The sequence below is a fragment of the Lagopus leucura genome, unplaced genomic scaffold (assembly GCF_019238085.1).
Source record: "Lagopus leucura isolate 7727_CA_CO unplaced genomic scaffold, USGS_WTPT01 Super-Scaffold_100002, whole genome shotgun sequence".
Classification (NCBI taxonomy): Eukaryota; Metazoa; Chordata; class Aves; order Galliformes; family Phasianidae; genus Lagopus; species Lagopus leucura.
In genome coordinates this window covers 23821252-23837341 of record NW_024962263.1, presented here as the reverse complement: position 1 = coordinate 23837341, position 16090 = coordinate 23821252, and the positions used below count along the sequence as shown (strand labels likewise).

General features: G+C 37.2%; 1 protein-coding gene across 1 annotated transcript in view; it reads right to left on the bottom strand.

Moving 5' to 3' along the window:
- The window catches only part of ABCA13 (ATP binding cassette subfamily A member 13), a 169136-nt gene that overhangs the window by 136926 nt on the left and 16120 nt on the right, over nucleotides 1–16090 (bottom strand). The window contains 8 exon segments of the mRNA XM_042868886.1: nucleotides 719–2582; nucleotides 6701–6894; nucleotides 7268–7444; nucleotides 7698–7792; nucleotides 8231–8358; nucleotides 11216–11415; nucleotides 12535–12699; nucleotides 14844–14977. Coding sequence (XP_042724820.1) covers nucleotides 719–2582; nucleotides 6701–6894; nucleotides 7268–7444; nucleotides 7698–7792; nucleotides 8231–8358; nucleotides 11216–11415; nucleotides 12535–12699; nucleotides 14844–14977 — 2957 coding nt within the window.

Here is a 16090-nt window from a genome sequence, read left to right as displayed (position 1 = left end):
CCATCAACAAACTGATATTTTTCTCATCAAAGAAAGAGGAGCTGCTTTCTTGCATTTCAGAAGTTTTGTTTTCAAGAAGATGCTGAATTTCTGACAAAAGTTCTATTGAGGAAAGCCAAACACTGTGGACGGGATTAAGGAAGGTCCCTAAAGTGCTGTTAGATCCATGGACCGAGTGATTGAAACCAGTATCATCTGATGTATTTTGTGAGTGACCCATTAAATTATTCACAGCCTCTTGTATTAGTCCTCCAGAATTATTTAAGAATGTAAAAATATATTCAAGCACATTAGTGTCACTTTGTACATTAAATTCAGGGAGAACAACTTCCAAAGCTCTTCCTATAATATTGAAATAAATGTTTACACAAATCACATCATAACCAGTTACAGAGCACTCAGGGATCATAAAATTGAAAATTGAACTAAGGAAGTCCACAATGTTTTTTAGCTTAGCATTTGTCTCAGTGTTTCCCAGAGATTTCAGTAGAAATAATATATGTTTTGCATTTTCAAGGTGAGAAGGTGACTTGTATTTTTCACTGAGATAATGAAGTCCATGGATCCACCCATTACAATTCTCTACTCCTTCTATTACACTGTAAGATTTGAGCAGGGAATGAATATAGGATGAAAAATTCAATTGTGAATAGTTTATGTTTTTCAGAGTACTGTCAGAAATGAATTTTGTAATATTCTGTAAAACGCTAGCACAAACCAAATATTTATCTAGAGGTGCATATGTTACGAAAGCAGCAGTGTCCTTTATCTCAGCAAGAACAAATCCAAGTTCTTTTTGGGAGAGTTTGAGAATAGTAGAAAGTGAATTCCCAATGGAAAACTCACTGGAGCTCCTTTCTCCCTTAGATCCTCCTGAGATGAATGTATTAAGCCAAGAATTCAAAAAGTCTCTATTAACAACCTTTAGTATGGATTGCTGCAATTCAGTTACCACAACTTCAATCATTTCTAAAACATCATCTGAACTGTTACCTTTAAGAGAACTTGCATCATCAATTGCATTTTCAAAAACATTTTCAAATACAGAAAGGTAAGTTTCAAAATCTTTCCAGTCACTTGAATCACCACCTTCAACTATCATTTTCAACAGATTAATTGCTGATGTAGATTCAACAATAGCCATTGTTGTTTCATTGCACAGTTCATTATGAGTTGTATTTAAAATGCTTTCAGAGAGGTTTCTCAAATCATTTCTTAGATAGACAAAAAAGGTTGAATTCAATTTTAAGATTCTGGATGTTTCTTCAAAAATCTCTGTCCATATTTGAAGCCATGTAAAAGTACAATGCAAAGCAGAAGATAAACTTACCTTACCTTCCAGTTTTGTTATATTATACAAGACACTGCCCAATGGAAGCAGGAGATTGTAAACCTCTGCTGAATCATTTACAGAAGTGATGTTTGATGGATAAAAGTAAACGCACCCATTTCTTACAATGCATTCTGGGGAGATGTCAAAAAATTGTTCCAAATAACAAAAGGCAGCTGCTTCAAGGTCTTCATCTAAAAATAAGGTTTTAAGGCTGCTCAGAATATTATAGACAACTTGCAACTCTTTTTTGCCTTCCTGTATAAAAGACCAGGCCTGAAATTCTGTGTAATTGTAAAAGGCCAGTAATTTTTCACAGAGTGACTTATTGGTAAAGTTCCAGAGAAGATCAAAAGTTTCAGATAGAAAATCAGAAATTCGGTCCATATCTCGGAAATCATTCCATGTTTGAAAGGATGAAATTTCTTTTGAGGTGTTATAAAGAAATATCAAAGTGTTATTGCTCTCAGCATTTAAGAGCAGATCAGCGTTCTGATACAAAGAGAAAAGTATCTGAAGAAGTGAGTCTGCACTACTACTGTTTAATTTTTGAATGTCTTTAAAGAAATTGGGAACAATTTTGCCTAACTCTTGTACTTTATATATAAACATTGCATTTGACAGTAATGAAAAGGAGGTATTACTCACTCCATGACCTACGCTGAAAGATGCATTGACATGACTGTCAGCCAACGATACAATCTCATAGAGATTCCTTAGAAAGTTTTCTCTTAAGTATTTTAGATGGTTCAGAGTAGGACTATTTAAATCTTGCCAATCTGCTAGGATATTTTTGAGCAGTTGAATGCTTCTATTAAGACTGTATTTATTTTCTGTAACAGGAGATATAAAACTAGATAAAGACTCCAGTGTCTCCTCAACTTCCACTTGACCTATGTGAGAAACCCTGGAATCAAGTTCATGAGACACAATTTTCAACATTTCCCAGAAAAAATCCATCTTCTCCTTTATCCAAAATCTCAGATGAGCCTGTAAATTTTTTTGTATTTCATTATAGAGCTCAGAAACTGCAAGTGAAACATTTCTCATGGATTCCTCCCCTTTCATCCACATAATCACTTCACTCAAGGTAGTTTCCATTAGAGGTCGGATGCCTGAAAGAACTGAGAAGTTAAACACTACAATTTCTTCTACAATTTCTGCAAGGTGTAAAACGTCATCCGTTTCCTTTTCACTTGAAATCCATATATTTTCTTCTGTCTTCAAAAACCCTTTAATAGATGTCAAATTCCTGAAATATTAAGCACAATTGTTTTTTCTCGTTAGTTACCTAGCAGGCAGGCAGGAGTCAAATAAATATATATATTTTATAATTTTAGAATATAGTTGTATTTACTTAAGTCAAAGAAAGATCAATTATTATTCAAACAGCAGTCCATAAGTAATTGCTACAAGACTTTAAATAGCTTAACTGATGATCACTTCGGTTTTCAAAAACATGTCAGAAAACCTGAAAAGTCACAGACATTTAGATTAAAACCTGAATATAGGTATCTAGGTTACAAAAGAGTGCATTTAGCAGCACTTGTAATTAACTGTGTAAGCCACAAAGAGTCAAACACCTTTTGTTTTAAGTACCTCATACATTCTGAGGTTGAAGATAGTTTCTCCTTAATTATGTTCTTTAAGTACTTAAAAAGCAGAAGGCCACACATAGCATTTAAAATGTTTGTGAAGGATTTTGTTTCCATTTTGTTAGTACTATTGCAGAAAAAAACAGTGCATGCTCTAGAAACAGTATTTCAGATATTTCATCTTACAAACATTTAGCTTGTACTCTAAATATCAAAATCATTTAAGATTTGGAAAACAAATCATCAGTTACTTGTTTCTAGAGCCCATTTTAAATTAAAATTCCTATCAAGTTTCAATGAAAAGCATGACATGGCCTGTTGAAAGAGTAGAGTAAACATTCCAAAGTATACTGAAGACAACATATGTCACGTTTAAACTTTCAGTTCTTCATCTTTAACTGCACTGATGGTGGGTTGTTTTTTTTGTTTTGTTTTGTTTTTCCATTTTACAGGCTACACAGGGGATTGAAATAGCAGAGAGCTAAATAGCTGCAGAATGAAAAATAAAGTCAGAGTCCAGAAACGTAACTTAGTTAGAAAGCACTCTTATCAGTGTGATCATCTGCAAAGCACAGTAAACAGTTAATAGCATTAAATAGCAGCCACAACTAGTTTAAGGCTGTTCCATGAAGTATGTGTTTTTCTTGTTTAAACAGAGTGGTGATTAAATGTCTTCTGTTGTACTGTTCATCAGAAGCATAACATAGCTGTGATAAGCAGGCTTTGTAAGAACACATTACTTACACTGCTTCCCAGTAACACTGAACAGCACCAGCTATTTGGAAGAAAATGGCACAGTAACTGTGTTAAAGAACTACAAGCATCCAAAGTAGAGATGGGGTAATGAGTTCCACAGATAAAGAAATTGCATTGATTAGTTCAACCTTACCGTGCCCAGGAAATAAATGAGGAATGATCTGATAAATCTTGCAGAAATGCTAATAAATAATGACTTAAGATAGTCTCCAAACCAAGTTTCTGACTAGAACATAGAGATGCTTCAGATCCACCTGCAAAAAATAAAAATGTCGATACCAAAAGACAGATCAGGGAAACTTTATGAACAACTTGATCATCTCACACTGAAACAGCCTTAAAAACTTCTATCAGATGTAGCAGGACATGTATTTCCCTCTCTGTGGATAATCATTAAAGTAGATGTTAAAAGAATGAAATACACAATTTTTAGTTAAGGATTTCATCTTAATTCTAATTCTATTCGAACAAATGAAATACATTATCAATAAATACCAGCTCTACAGAAGACACATCTGTATCAGTCAATCCATTAAAGAAAAAAAGGAAATATAGACAATATATGAACTAAACTTCAGAAAGACTAGAAAAAAATAAATTAATTTTGTTATGTAAAAAGTGCACTTAGTGCTGCACTCCAACTGAAATGTACTTTACTATTTTTTTCTCCTTGGAATTATATTACAGTACAAAAAGAAGTCGTCTTGTGAAATTCAGTTATTAATACCTAGAAATCCAAAATACCTGAACTGTAATTGATTTTTAAAATTGTGCAATCAATTCAATTCATATTTTAACAGTTTATTTCACTAATACAGTTCTTTGATTAAAGAAAACTGCTTTTTTTTTTTTTTTTTTTTTTTGCATTTCATTTCTCAGCAGCCCACTTACTGATTAAACACATTTCTCATTAGCTTTATGAGCAAAAGGACAGAGGGCAGAAAAAGGAAAACGTTTGGAATAAACATGCTCTTCATAGATCTTTATAATTGTCATTAAAAAAAAAAAAAAGCCAAGTCCTTCAGAAGATGGAAATGATGGAAATGTAAGCAGTGAAAGAATGTAAGCACTGGAGAGAATACTTAAAGGAAATGAATGGTGATGTTGAAGAAGGTAATTTTTTTAACCCCTATGGATCAGCTATATTGTGCCATGCTCCCAAGCCCATTTGCACCACAAAACACTGAATGGAATAATACAAATATTTTACCAGAAATAAATCTAAAATTGCAAAAATGTCTCCCATTCCTCAGGTGACACATGAGAGTTTTTCCAAAAAATTTTATTTTTGACCAAATAAGAAAAAAACTAACATATTTCAAGCAAGTTAACGGCAGATGGCTCAGGACATATGAAAAAATACAGGATGGGATGAAGGAAATCAAATACAAAGTCACTGGCTAATTTGAAACCGGTCCAGGAATATCGCTACATAGTGGCCAGCTCATTTGGTCTTCCATTTACACGCTGGACTTGACAAGTCTTCCTGAAAGAATACCACTGCAAGAAAATGAGACTCCAACCAGGTTCAACCAGTTTGAATTTTCTCAACAGAAATGACGATCCAAAGAATTCCCATCCACCACTAAAAATTACAGATATTTTCCCAAATCAGCCACAGTATATTACAAGTTTTCTTTGCTTACAGTTCTGTCATTTGGTGAAATTAATGAAAACAGAAACATAAAGAGGCTTAGAAGTGTTAAAATTATCAACTTGTCCCTTTCTGAGCATAACTGTCCCCTAAAATTGAACAATCAGAATAAATCCTGTGCAGTAACTCTTTACTTACCTAACTGATCTCCTGTGGTGCCTGCTTCCTCATCTGTGAGCTGAGCTACTTCACATGTCCATTGGACGAAAGTTGTTAAATACTTCCAGTATGGGTTTTTTTCAAAAGTAAAAAAAAATTCTTCAAGGGTAAAATTAATTCTGAAATGACACAGAGAACTGGGCTGGTATGGTTAATCCAGTGATTAAGTTACAAAGAAAATTAGCTTGTGAATATATGGAGTTTCTCTGCAAACCTTTATCTAAATTTATTACTATTTAATGCACATGGGCAGTGCTATTGACTTCAGAAAATAATTGAAGCAAATATTCCAATGTCCATGCCACATTCCTTTTCCCATTTCTTTACTGAAGCAGCATAGTTATAACGCCACTCTAAGCACAACTTTATCACTACACAAAGGTTTTCGAGCAGACAGAAATTCTAAAATGCCTTTTTTGAGACATCAACAAGGTTCACTCATGCAAAAGTAGCATTTTGAAATTGAAAACAATATCAAGAAATGCTGCTTCTTGTCCTGGGTATGCCTTTGCATTAATCAGCAAACAGAACCCCACATAAGAATAGCAATGCTTTTCTTGCTCTTCAGTGTTACTTAAATACAAACTTCTGCTCCCAGAAGCCTCCTAGCTCTTTTAGTAGTTTTGATGCTCATAAAATAAAATGTAAAACTACTAGTCTTGCTGGCAATTTCAAACACAGGAGGCAATCAACCACCATCCAACAGTGAAAGGGACAAAAAGTAATATAAATTTTCTACAGTCTAAGATATTAATAATATTTGTGATTTAATCTTTGCTGCCAATTCAGTTCATGGAATTTCTGACAGATCCTTGAATCACAGAATCACACAGAACCACAGAATCATAGGGGTTGAAGGGACCTCCAGAGATCATCAAGTCCAACCCCCCTGCCAAAGCAGGGTATCATTGCTTTTGTAGTAAATTCCTCCATTAAATTTCTCACGTGTGTCAGTAGTCCAGACAAATTTGTGATACTGGTCATCTTACCACAGTAAACATAACTCCACATTAACAGCATGATGCTCATGCTTCGCATAGCTAAACAATAATAATAATATCCTATTTTATTTTAAAGCAATTAATTAATATAGAGATTCATTTATAATAAACGGAGGCTTAACCCTATTATCTATTCATTTACTCATTATAATACCTTATTCCTTGATGGCATCAGTACCTTTATATACATCTGAGAGATACATACAGTGAGAAGAGAAGCTGTTCTTCACAAGAGCTGAAACGGACATCCTCCTCTGCACTCAGCAATGGATCAGTTTCACAGTAATAAGCATGATTTTCAGCTAACTCTTCTTCTATTTCTTGCCATCCCAAAAAATCATCCACTATTGAATCTGGCACGTTCTGTTGTCCCTGAGTTACTTTCTGCAGGAGCAGGACCTTTCATGGTAAACAGAGCAATAGTGTGAAACCAGGAAAAGGCAAACTCCCCCGAGAGTTTGGTCCTGATTTTTGCAACAGTGTTCTTGAAATCCAACATAAACTACATTTAATGTGCAGGGCTTCAAGTTTTCTTTTTCTGGAAATCACAGCTACATAACTTACCTAAAACATCACATTCACCCTACAGGACCACAAGTACTTTTCCCCCAGGCACATTCTAATCAGTTCAAGTAATCAGTTACACTCACTCATCATTAACAGCAAACAATAAGCAACAAGATATAACCCTCATTAATTTATGACATTTTGTAATCCCAATATAAATAAGGCACTGCAAGCAGAATTTAAACAAGAATTCAGAAATACTTACAGCTTTCCTTAGTGACTGGAGCTGATTGCTTTGCTTGAAAGCCACCTCCGAATCATTGCCAGTGCACATATATATGGCTAAATTATCAGTGGTATCAGAAATCTGTGGATGTCTGAGGGCCTTCCCAAACATTGTAAGCACATCAGCACAGACGTAGGAAGAGTTGCTCATCAACATCTAAAATGTAGTGAATACACTGCCGTTTTAAAAATGCATTAGAGGATAAAGTAACAGATTAATTAACACTCCATTTTAACTTCTCACAATTGAATCTAAAATTTAAAAGACCAAAAGAGGTACAAAGTAAAGTTAGATTAAAATGCTGAAGAATGAGAATTTAGATACTCTACTTAGCAAGTACTATACACTCCCAAAATAACCCCGTGCAACCTTATCAGAGCTAATATATAGACATCAAATGACAGCATACCTGTTTTAGCTCCACAAAAAGCTTTTTGATGTCCAGATGAACAGATTCATTTCTTTGGGTAAAGGGAATCATTTTCTCCAGGCTATGTAAAGCTTCTGTAAGACAGTTCCCCATCAACACAAAAAAAAAAAATACGTAACCTACAGAATGATTCAGGGGTAGGAAAGTAAACTATGCATGACATGGTTTGAAAAACAGAGCAGTTGGAGAGACAAAAGTTCCAACCTGATTAAGATTATGTCCTAACCCAAAGCATTCAATCATTTTGCACAAAGCAAAAAACATAGACACAGTCTGCTCTTCTGAGGATCAAAGACTGTTCTCTCCTCCTGCATCCCCTTACTGGAAAAGGTTCAAGACACAGCAGGAAGACCAGTACTATTACACCATGATCTTATCCTCTTTCACAGTTATATTAGAGTCATTCCACTGACTTCAGCAAGATTTCATTATTTTCATGAGAGGAAACTGTGGTCCCTGCAATAACTGCCTTTGGACAGTGCAAGTAAGGAGTAATCACCATGCAACTTTACCGTCAGCGAAGTTTAAATACTGTAATACTACGTTCCTCAGAGCTCCATCTACCAGACGTAATCTCTTCACAACAGACCACTGAGGCACAGCCTGCAGCACAGCCTGCATCTTCTTCAGATATAGGATTCTGCAAGCAAAAGAAGTGGAGTACAAAACTGTTGTGCGCCATAAGTAAAAAGGTAAAAGTCGCTGGAAAATTGTTATTTCATAGAATCAAAGAATCACCAAGGTTGGAAAAGACCTAAAAGATCACCCAGTCCAACTGTTCACCTATTCCCAATAGCTCCTACTAAACCATGTCCCTCAACACAACATCCAGCCTTTCCTTGAACACCCCCAGGGTCGGTGACTCCACCACCTCCCTGGGCAGTCCATTCCAGTGCCTGATCACCCTTTCAGAAAAGTAATACTTCCTCATGTCCAGCCTGAATCTCCCCTGCCGTAGCTTGAAGCCATTCCCCCTGGTCCTATCACTAATGACACGAGAGAAGAGGCCGACCCCCAGCTCACTACAACCTCCCTTCAGGAAGTTATAGAGAGCAATAAGGTCTCCCCTGAGCCTCCTCTTCTCCAGGCTGAACATTCCCAGCTCCTTCAGCCTCTCCTCATACGGCCTGTGTTCCAGACCCCTCACCAGCTTTGTTGCCCTCCTTTGAACACGTTCCAGGGCCTCAATATCTTTCTTGCAGTGAGGGGCCCAAAACTGGACACAGTACTTGAGGTGCGGCCTCACGAGTGCTGAATATAGGGGAACAATCACCTCTCTGCTCCTGCTTGCAACACTGTTTCTGATGCAAGCCAGGATGCCATTGGCCTTCTTGGCCACCTGGGCACACTGTCGGCTCATGTTCAGCCGAGCATCAATCAATACCCCCAGGTCCATTTCCTCTATGCAGTCCTCCAGCCACACCGCCCCAAGCCTGTAGCGTCGCCTGGGATTGTTATAGCCGAAGTGCAGGACCCGGCATTTGGCCTTGCTGAAACTCATCCCATTGGCTTCAGCCCAGCTCTCCAGCCTGTCCAGGTCCCTCTGTAGGGCCTTGCTACCCCCAGGCAGATCCACACTTCCAGCCAATTTGGTGTCACCTGCAAATTTACTGAGGGTGCACTCGATGCCCTCATCCAGGTCATCAATAAAGATATTGAAGAGGACAGGCCCCAGCACTGACCCCTGGGGAACACCACTCACGACCGGTCGCCAGCTGGATTTGACTCCATTCACCACCACTCTCTGTGCCCGGCCCTCCAGCCAGCTCCTTACCCAGCCAAGAGTGTACCCATCCAAGCCTCTGGCTGCCAGCTTCTGCAGGAGAATGCTGTGGGAGACAGTGTCAAAGGCTTTGCTGAAGTCTAGGTAGACCACATCAACAGCCTTTCCCTCATCCACCAGATGGGTCACTAGATCATAGAAGGAGATCAGGTTGGTCAAGCAGGACCAGCCCTTCATGAACCCATGCTGGCTAGGCCTGATCCCCCGCTCATCCCGCACATGCCGCATGATCTCCCTCAAGACAATCTGCTCCATAACCTTTCCTGGCACCGAGGTCAGGCTGACAGGCCTGTAGTTCCCCAGATCCTCCTTATGACCTTTCTTGTAAATGGGAGTCACATTGGCAAGCCTCCAGTCTTCTGGGACCTCACCAGTCAACAAGGAGCGCTGACAGATGATGGAAAGCGGCTCGGCTATCACCTCCGCCAGTTCCCTCAGCACTCTCGGGTGGATCTCATCTGGCCCCATCGACTTGTGACAGTCCAGTTGGACTGTCCAGTATTTATTACTGTGTAGGCTCTCTGTCATCTGTATCTTCTTATAAAGCAGCAGTATAGCAGTTTCCTTGTATAAAAACAAACTAGATGCCAAGACGTCTGCTAACTATTGAACAATTTAACTGCAATTCTCTCTGAACACTAGATCGTGGATTTTATAAAAGCCTTGGCACACTAAGAAAGGAGCAAAATACCAAAGAACTCTTCTAACTTGCAGCAGTCACTGATCATTCTCCCAAGTGAGGAGTGCAGCTAGTTTTAATGAACAAGTCTTCTTTTCTCAGACTAATTTCCCTAAAGGATGAGAATTTTAATGCAAGAAAAGATTTACACACAATCATCTCCTTTCCTTCTTTCCAGCAAAACATGGAAAAGTTTTCCACAAAAAAAGTCCATTTTCCATCAAGTCACTTACTGAAATTAAAGAAATTAAAGAAAAAGAGGCACTAGTCGCTATTCCACTAGAGATTGCTTGGTTATAAAATCCTGTGCTTAAATTTCACATTTATTTGCATGCTAAGGAAAGATGCTGTTGTATTTTTCTGCTTAGATATTTTCGAAAATGGAAAAAGGACTATGCCCAATTTGTAAGTGAATTAAACCAGCAATAAATCCACAGAACCAAAGGTTGTGTGATCACCTTCTACTTGTGGGTGTACTGTACAGAAGCTCTTTATATCTTTCAGATTTATCCTCAAACATGTAGTATTACATTATAATTGTGTTCTCCATAGTAAGCTTCTGTTCAAGATTCCTTTGAAAACTAACACAAGTACAATCCCTACAACAAAAATCCAATACAATTCTGACGCACTGGACTTGTTATGTGTGAGTAGATCAATCCTATGGCAGACTTGCATGAGAAACATAACTGAGTCACAGCAATTATTTGTGGGAATTAGACTCTGTAAAACAAAGCAAAGCATTCAGACTTTATTTCATCATGCTGTTTGTTTCTATGAGTTCGGATAACATACTCCGGTCTTCTACTAAACCTTAAAGTAGGAATACTCTGAATCACAGATCAAATTTCTTTTTCAGAACACATATGCATTAAAGCAATTATCTGACTGCATACGAGGTTTTGAATTACAGAATGAGAAATAAAATAATGAAATAGTCAGAAGTCAGAAAGAGATTAAATGCAATGCGAAAATAAATATGAAATTTAATCTGAACTTTGTAACTCAAATTGCAGAAAGGTAACTATAACTTACAGATCATGAGGTGCAGTATGTTCTTCTGAAAAATAAGCTTGTGATTTCTTATCCCACTCCTGGATCAGGGTACTTATTTCTGAGACAATTTTCCTGGCCTCTTTGTCTTCTAGCAGCTGAGACATTAAATCAGCCGTGATTCTTACAAGTTCTGAAAGAAGATTCTGAGAGTGGCTGCTACTGAACCATTGCTCAAATACCTAACAGATTGAAGGCAAACCAGAATACACACTGTTAGAAAATCAAAGCTTACTTATTTAGATAATACACAGACTTTGCATGCTTTTTGTTGGGTTTTTGCTGTGTGCCTTTGTTTCTTCAGTAAATGGGGAAATGCCCCATCATTTTGGGTGTCTGTTACACAAACAAATGAAAAAGAAACTTCCATGCTCCCATTGTGTAGCCTAGAAGAAGGTCCATCAAGTCCTAGCAAAGCCCTTAGACTGCCCTTATATTCTGCACTGTTATCCTTCCTAAGTGTCCAGTAGTTATAATAGAATTTTGATGTAAAATACAATCAGCTCGCCAAGGGAATTTCCAGAGGCTAACAGCTGACAGTACTTCCTTGTGATAGCAACATCACCTTGCAAACAGCTATAAACCATGTCTGAAATTATTACCAGATGGCTAAAATAGTCATTAGTCTTGGCAACCACATTAAGAGATGATTTTGACCAGTACAACTTTTATCAAGGGAGAAATGAAGGCTACATTTTTAAAGAAATTCCAGTACTACAAGCTTCCTGTAGATAATATTGCAAAAATTGCAAGAGAGCAGCTTAATATACAGATAACATTTTAAAAAATGTTTTAAAATGAAAGAACAGTAATGTTTTCCTTAAGGAGCATCTGTCACCATAGAGACTGCATGCCCCGCTGTTTTGCCAGAGCAGAATTTGAAGATGCTATCCTGGAGATTTACCCTTATTTGCACCTCAACACACTAAAGTCACTATTGCCTGAGATAGTGGAGGAGAATTAAAAATTAATATTCTACTTCCAGTTTTGCTCAAATATAGGCTCAGGTGAGACAGTAAATTGGTTTTCCTTCAGTCAGAGCTCCACTGCAGCATGTTTTACTATACTCCCTATTCAATCTCAATCCTGCGTTTGAGTTAGTGAGAAAATCTGATTAAATTAACACATAGTAATAGATTATACTTCTACTGTAACAGTTACTTATGAGAATTATTACTTTCTGTTATTAGTAAAATGAAAAAAAGTTCATAGCAACAATATTTAATATCTAACTCAGATCCTTTAATAGAGTCACTGTTGACAACCTACATGCAAAAAATTAATAAATTCCTGAAGTCTACCTGTGCGTAGAGTCTGAGCTTGCTGACAGCATGGATGAGATACAATTTGGCCTCTTGAGATGTGGAAATACAGCTTTCTTCATTATTCTCTTTGTTTGCTTCATATCCTGGTACACTGGACAGAGCAGAGCACACAAACTGCTCCACTGTTTCTTCTGTGGGAATCTGGCAGGGAGACAAGAAAAGGATGAGTATGTCAGAGAGCTACCAAGTGTTACCTTTCCTATCAATTTACTTATCTAATGAAAAGGAACATCAAAGCTCATTTAATTCAGCTTAGTGTTCCTGGGTACCCCAAATGCAGAGCTCTGAGAAAAATAACCATGGCCCCATTACTGTTCCTGTGCATCAGGCAAAAGACTTGTTACAAGGAATTTTCATCTTGTATCTAACCAGTGTAGCAACTTCAACACCCGTGTTGTCTGTAAAATAACTTGACAATTACATAGCATACCTACACTATAATTTTGCACTGGAATGATCACATAGGAGCAACTTCATAAATATAAAAGTTACTAACGTGTAAAACATTCAGTACACTGATGTACACCATCTCAATGATTATATGCAGCAGACAATTTTTAAACTGAAGTTGGCGGATTTCAGCAATGTGATCAAGGGGCCTGACCCGTCTCCCGATAGCCTGAATTCTAAATTCAGTGCTGAAAGATTCATTTTTCTATATCATATAAATTTTATGAATGCTTTCTAAAATAATTTAGTACATCTTAAACCTTCCTAATAGTGTCTTTCTGAGGTACTTTCCAGCCTAACCTCTTTCAACTGTGACTAGAAGATGTACTGACAGTTTTGCAGCTGTATTGACCTCAAACCACCCTGGACATTAGATACAGAACTGAAGTGCTTGGATCAGACATTGTCCAGGCTTCAGTACCTTTCTTCATACCTTTTGAGGGTCTTCAGAGCCCTAACACAAGCACACAATATGAAGATATTGGCTTAATCTATAAAGCGTTAATGAATGAGCGACCTGGGATTACACAGCCTACCATGGATAGCAGGCTGCTGCCAAATATTTGGTTGAGTTGACCACACTGGCCATCAGTGATGTCACTAAAAGGCCATTCAAAGGGAGCTTTGTTTATTTTTGTTTATTCATTAATATAACTCACCCATTCATGTAAATCACTTGTTTTTATAATGAGCTGCTAGCAAAAACAACTTCAGACCACCCCTGGTAAAGAGCAAAGAGATTTCTGACAATTACCAGCATGCTCTATTCAAAGCTGGACTTCTGTAGAAATTTAACATGTTTCAAGTGTTCTGCAGATCAAACAAGAACAACACAGGAGATCATGTTGATCCAGGAGAAACAGAAAAGCCCTCTCTGAGATGAAATTTTTCCTTCAAAATTTGACACACCACTGAGACACCTCATCAGTCAAGTATATTCATATCAAGACTGCTCAGCTGAGAAGAAAAGGTACATCAGCAGCCATGATATACACAGGCATTCTTTGCTCAACAAAGATGAAAAATACTGGATGTCAAATGAATCCAGGCAACTTCAAATCTAGGATTTATTTTAAAAGTTAACGGAGTAAGACACAAAATTCTCTGCAGGATTGAATAATAAGCCCAGGACGTCACCATACTCAGTGGTAAGTCCAGAAAAGCATAAATTCATTAGTATGTACGACTAGATTCCATCAGTACATTTGTGTATAGAAATTCTAGATGATGCTAGAGATATTTATTTTAAAGGGAATTAAGATAGTGTTTTTAGTCTTGTAGCTTTTTCACACCTTCACAGTATCACCTACTTCCTCTGTAATTTCAGTAAAAACTTCAATGGTTCTTCATACAGTTTTATTTCTTACAACCTCTAGATTTATTTCAGAACAAGTGATTTGTCAATAAAAGGGATTGTTATCTTGATTGCATCAGAAATAAAGTCATCACTGCAACTTCTATAAGGCAACACAATGCAGAGGGACAATTGAAAATTTAACATCATTATTAAAATCTTTTGATTCAATACTTTGATTCTTCATATGAAAAGCAATCCCTTAGTCACAGATGTCTTCAAGTGATTAGTCATGCTGTTAGCTAACCACGTATAATGGTTCAAATACTTGCTGAATAAAGCTTAAAAAAATTAGATTCAAAATTAAAACTTGGCTGGTAACATTCAACCAAGTTCTTTACTTCTGGTAGAAGTTATGCTTCTGCCTGTTTTTCAAATACACCATTATAGTTTCTGTAAGGCATGAAAAATGCCTTCAGGAATTGTTACCAGGAAATAAAAACAGAGGAAAGAAAAACATTTAATTTTTCAGGTTATTTACCTTTGTTAATTGTGTTGTATAACTTAGAAGTTTCTGAACATGAAGATCATCAAAACCAAATCTGAATTCAAGTTCTTCTCTGACAGCATGTGGATTCCACAAAACATCCTCTAGAGAAAGATTATACTGAAAACCTGAAAGAAAAAAGATAAACTTCTGTTAACATAATTCCTACTCTTTGTTCATGCCGTTTTTTGATAAATCAAGCTTCATGGGGTTCACAGGTGATGTTTCCAGCTTCTGGGGAAAGAAAAACAAAAACAAAGAACAAACACAAGCAATTGAACACAAATTTCAATAATTAAAGTCCCAAATTGTATTAGAAGCATGGCAAGGTCAGCTAATCTGATGATATCCACCAGCTCTTGATAGCATCATGAAGAGATGACCCTGCACAGTGACTGAGAGCAGATCCACCAGTTTGCCATTCTGAACTAGGTGCTCAGACAAATGTAACTTGCAAATGTGTGCTTATAAGCTTAAAATGAAGTACCTCTGATAGAGAGGGCACTAGGAGAACACCAGTTGCACTTTATAAACAGGTTTGCATAAAAAGATGCTATTTCTGAACCTGGTGACACAAATCACCAAGGATCACCAAGGATATCACAACTCTGCTGCGGTAGGAGGCATGAATAAAAACGAAGTCATTTTGCATTGCTTTCATTTTAGCTCGCTTTGAAGTCCTAGTGAAGACATGGGGCCAATGATATAATATGTACCCACCTCTCACACAATCTTGTCTAGCCCACAGAGAAGCATGGCACTGCAGAATGCCACTGTAATAAGAGCTAGACAGGTAGAACACTAAGGTCTGCTTACTTTGCTATCAGTATACCTGTTAACTGCACTACACGGCAGCTTCTGGCATTAAACTTTCTTCATTCTCTATCTTTCAGATAAATCCTGAACTGCCATAAATATCTGAACGTTTGGTTATGAGCATATTGTAAACTCTAATTCTTTTAGTTTTATAAGCTCGTAACACAATGCAATAAAAACATATTTTTATTGAAAGAAGCCCCAGCTTTTCTAGCTTCCTAATTTGGAGCTTCCATTGCACATTTGCTTTCACATAGTTTATATTTTTTCAAAGAGAGAAAGTTTTCAAAACATCCTCCCAGCATAAGGTTTTGGGTTTGCTTCTCAAAGAACCTGCTATGGGATATGTACCAATCAGCCCACACAGTTGCCATGGCTGAGATGAAAGGAGCAAGTCAAAAATACTTGCCGAACACACAAAGTCT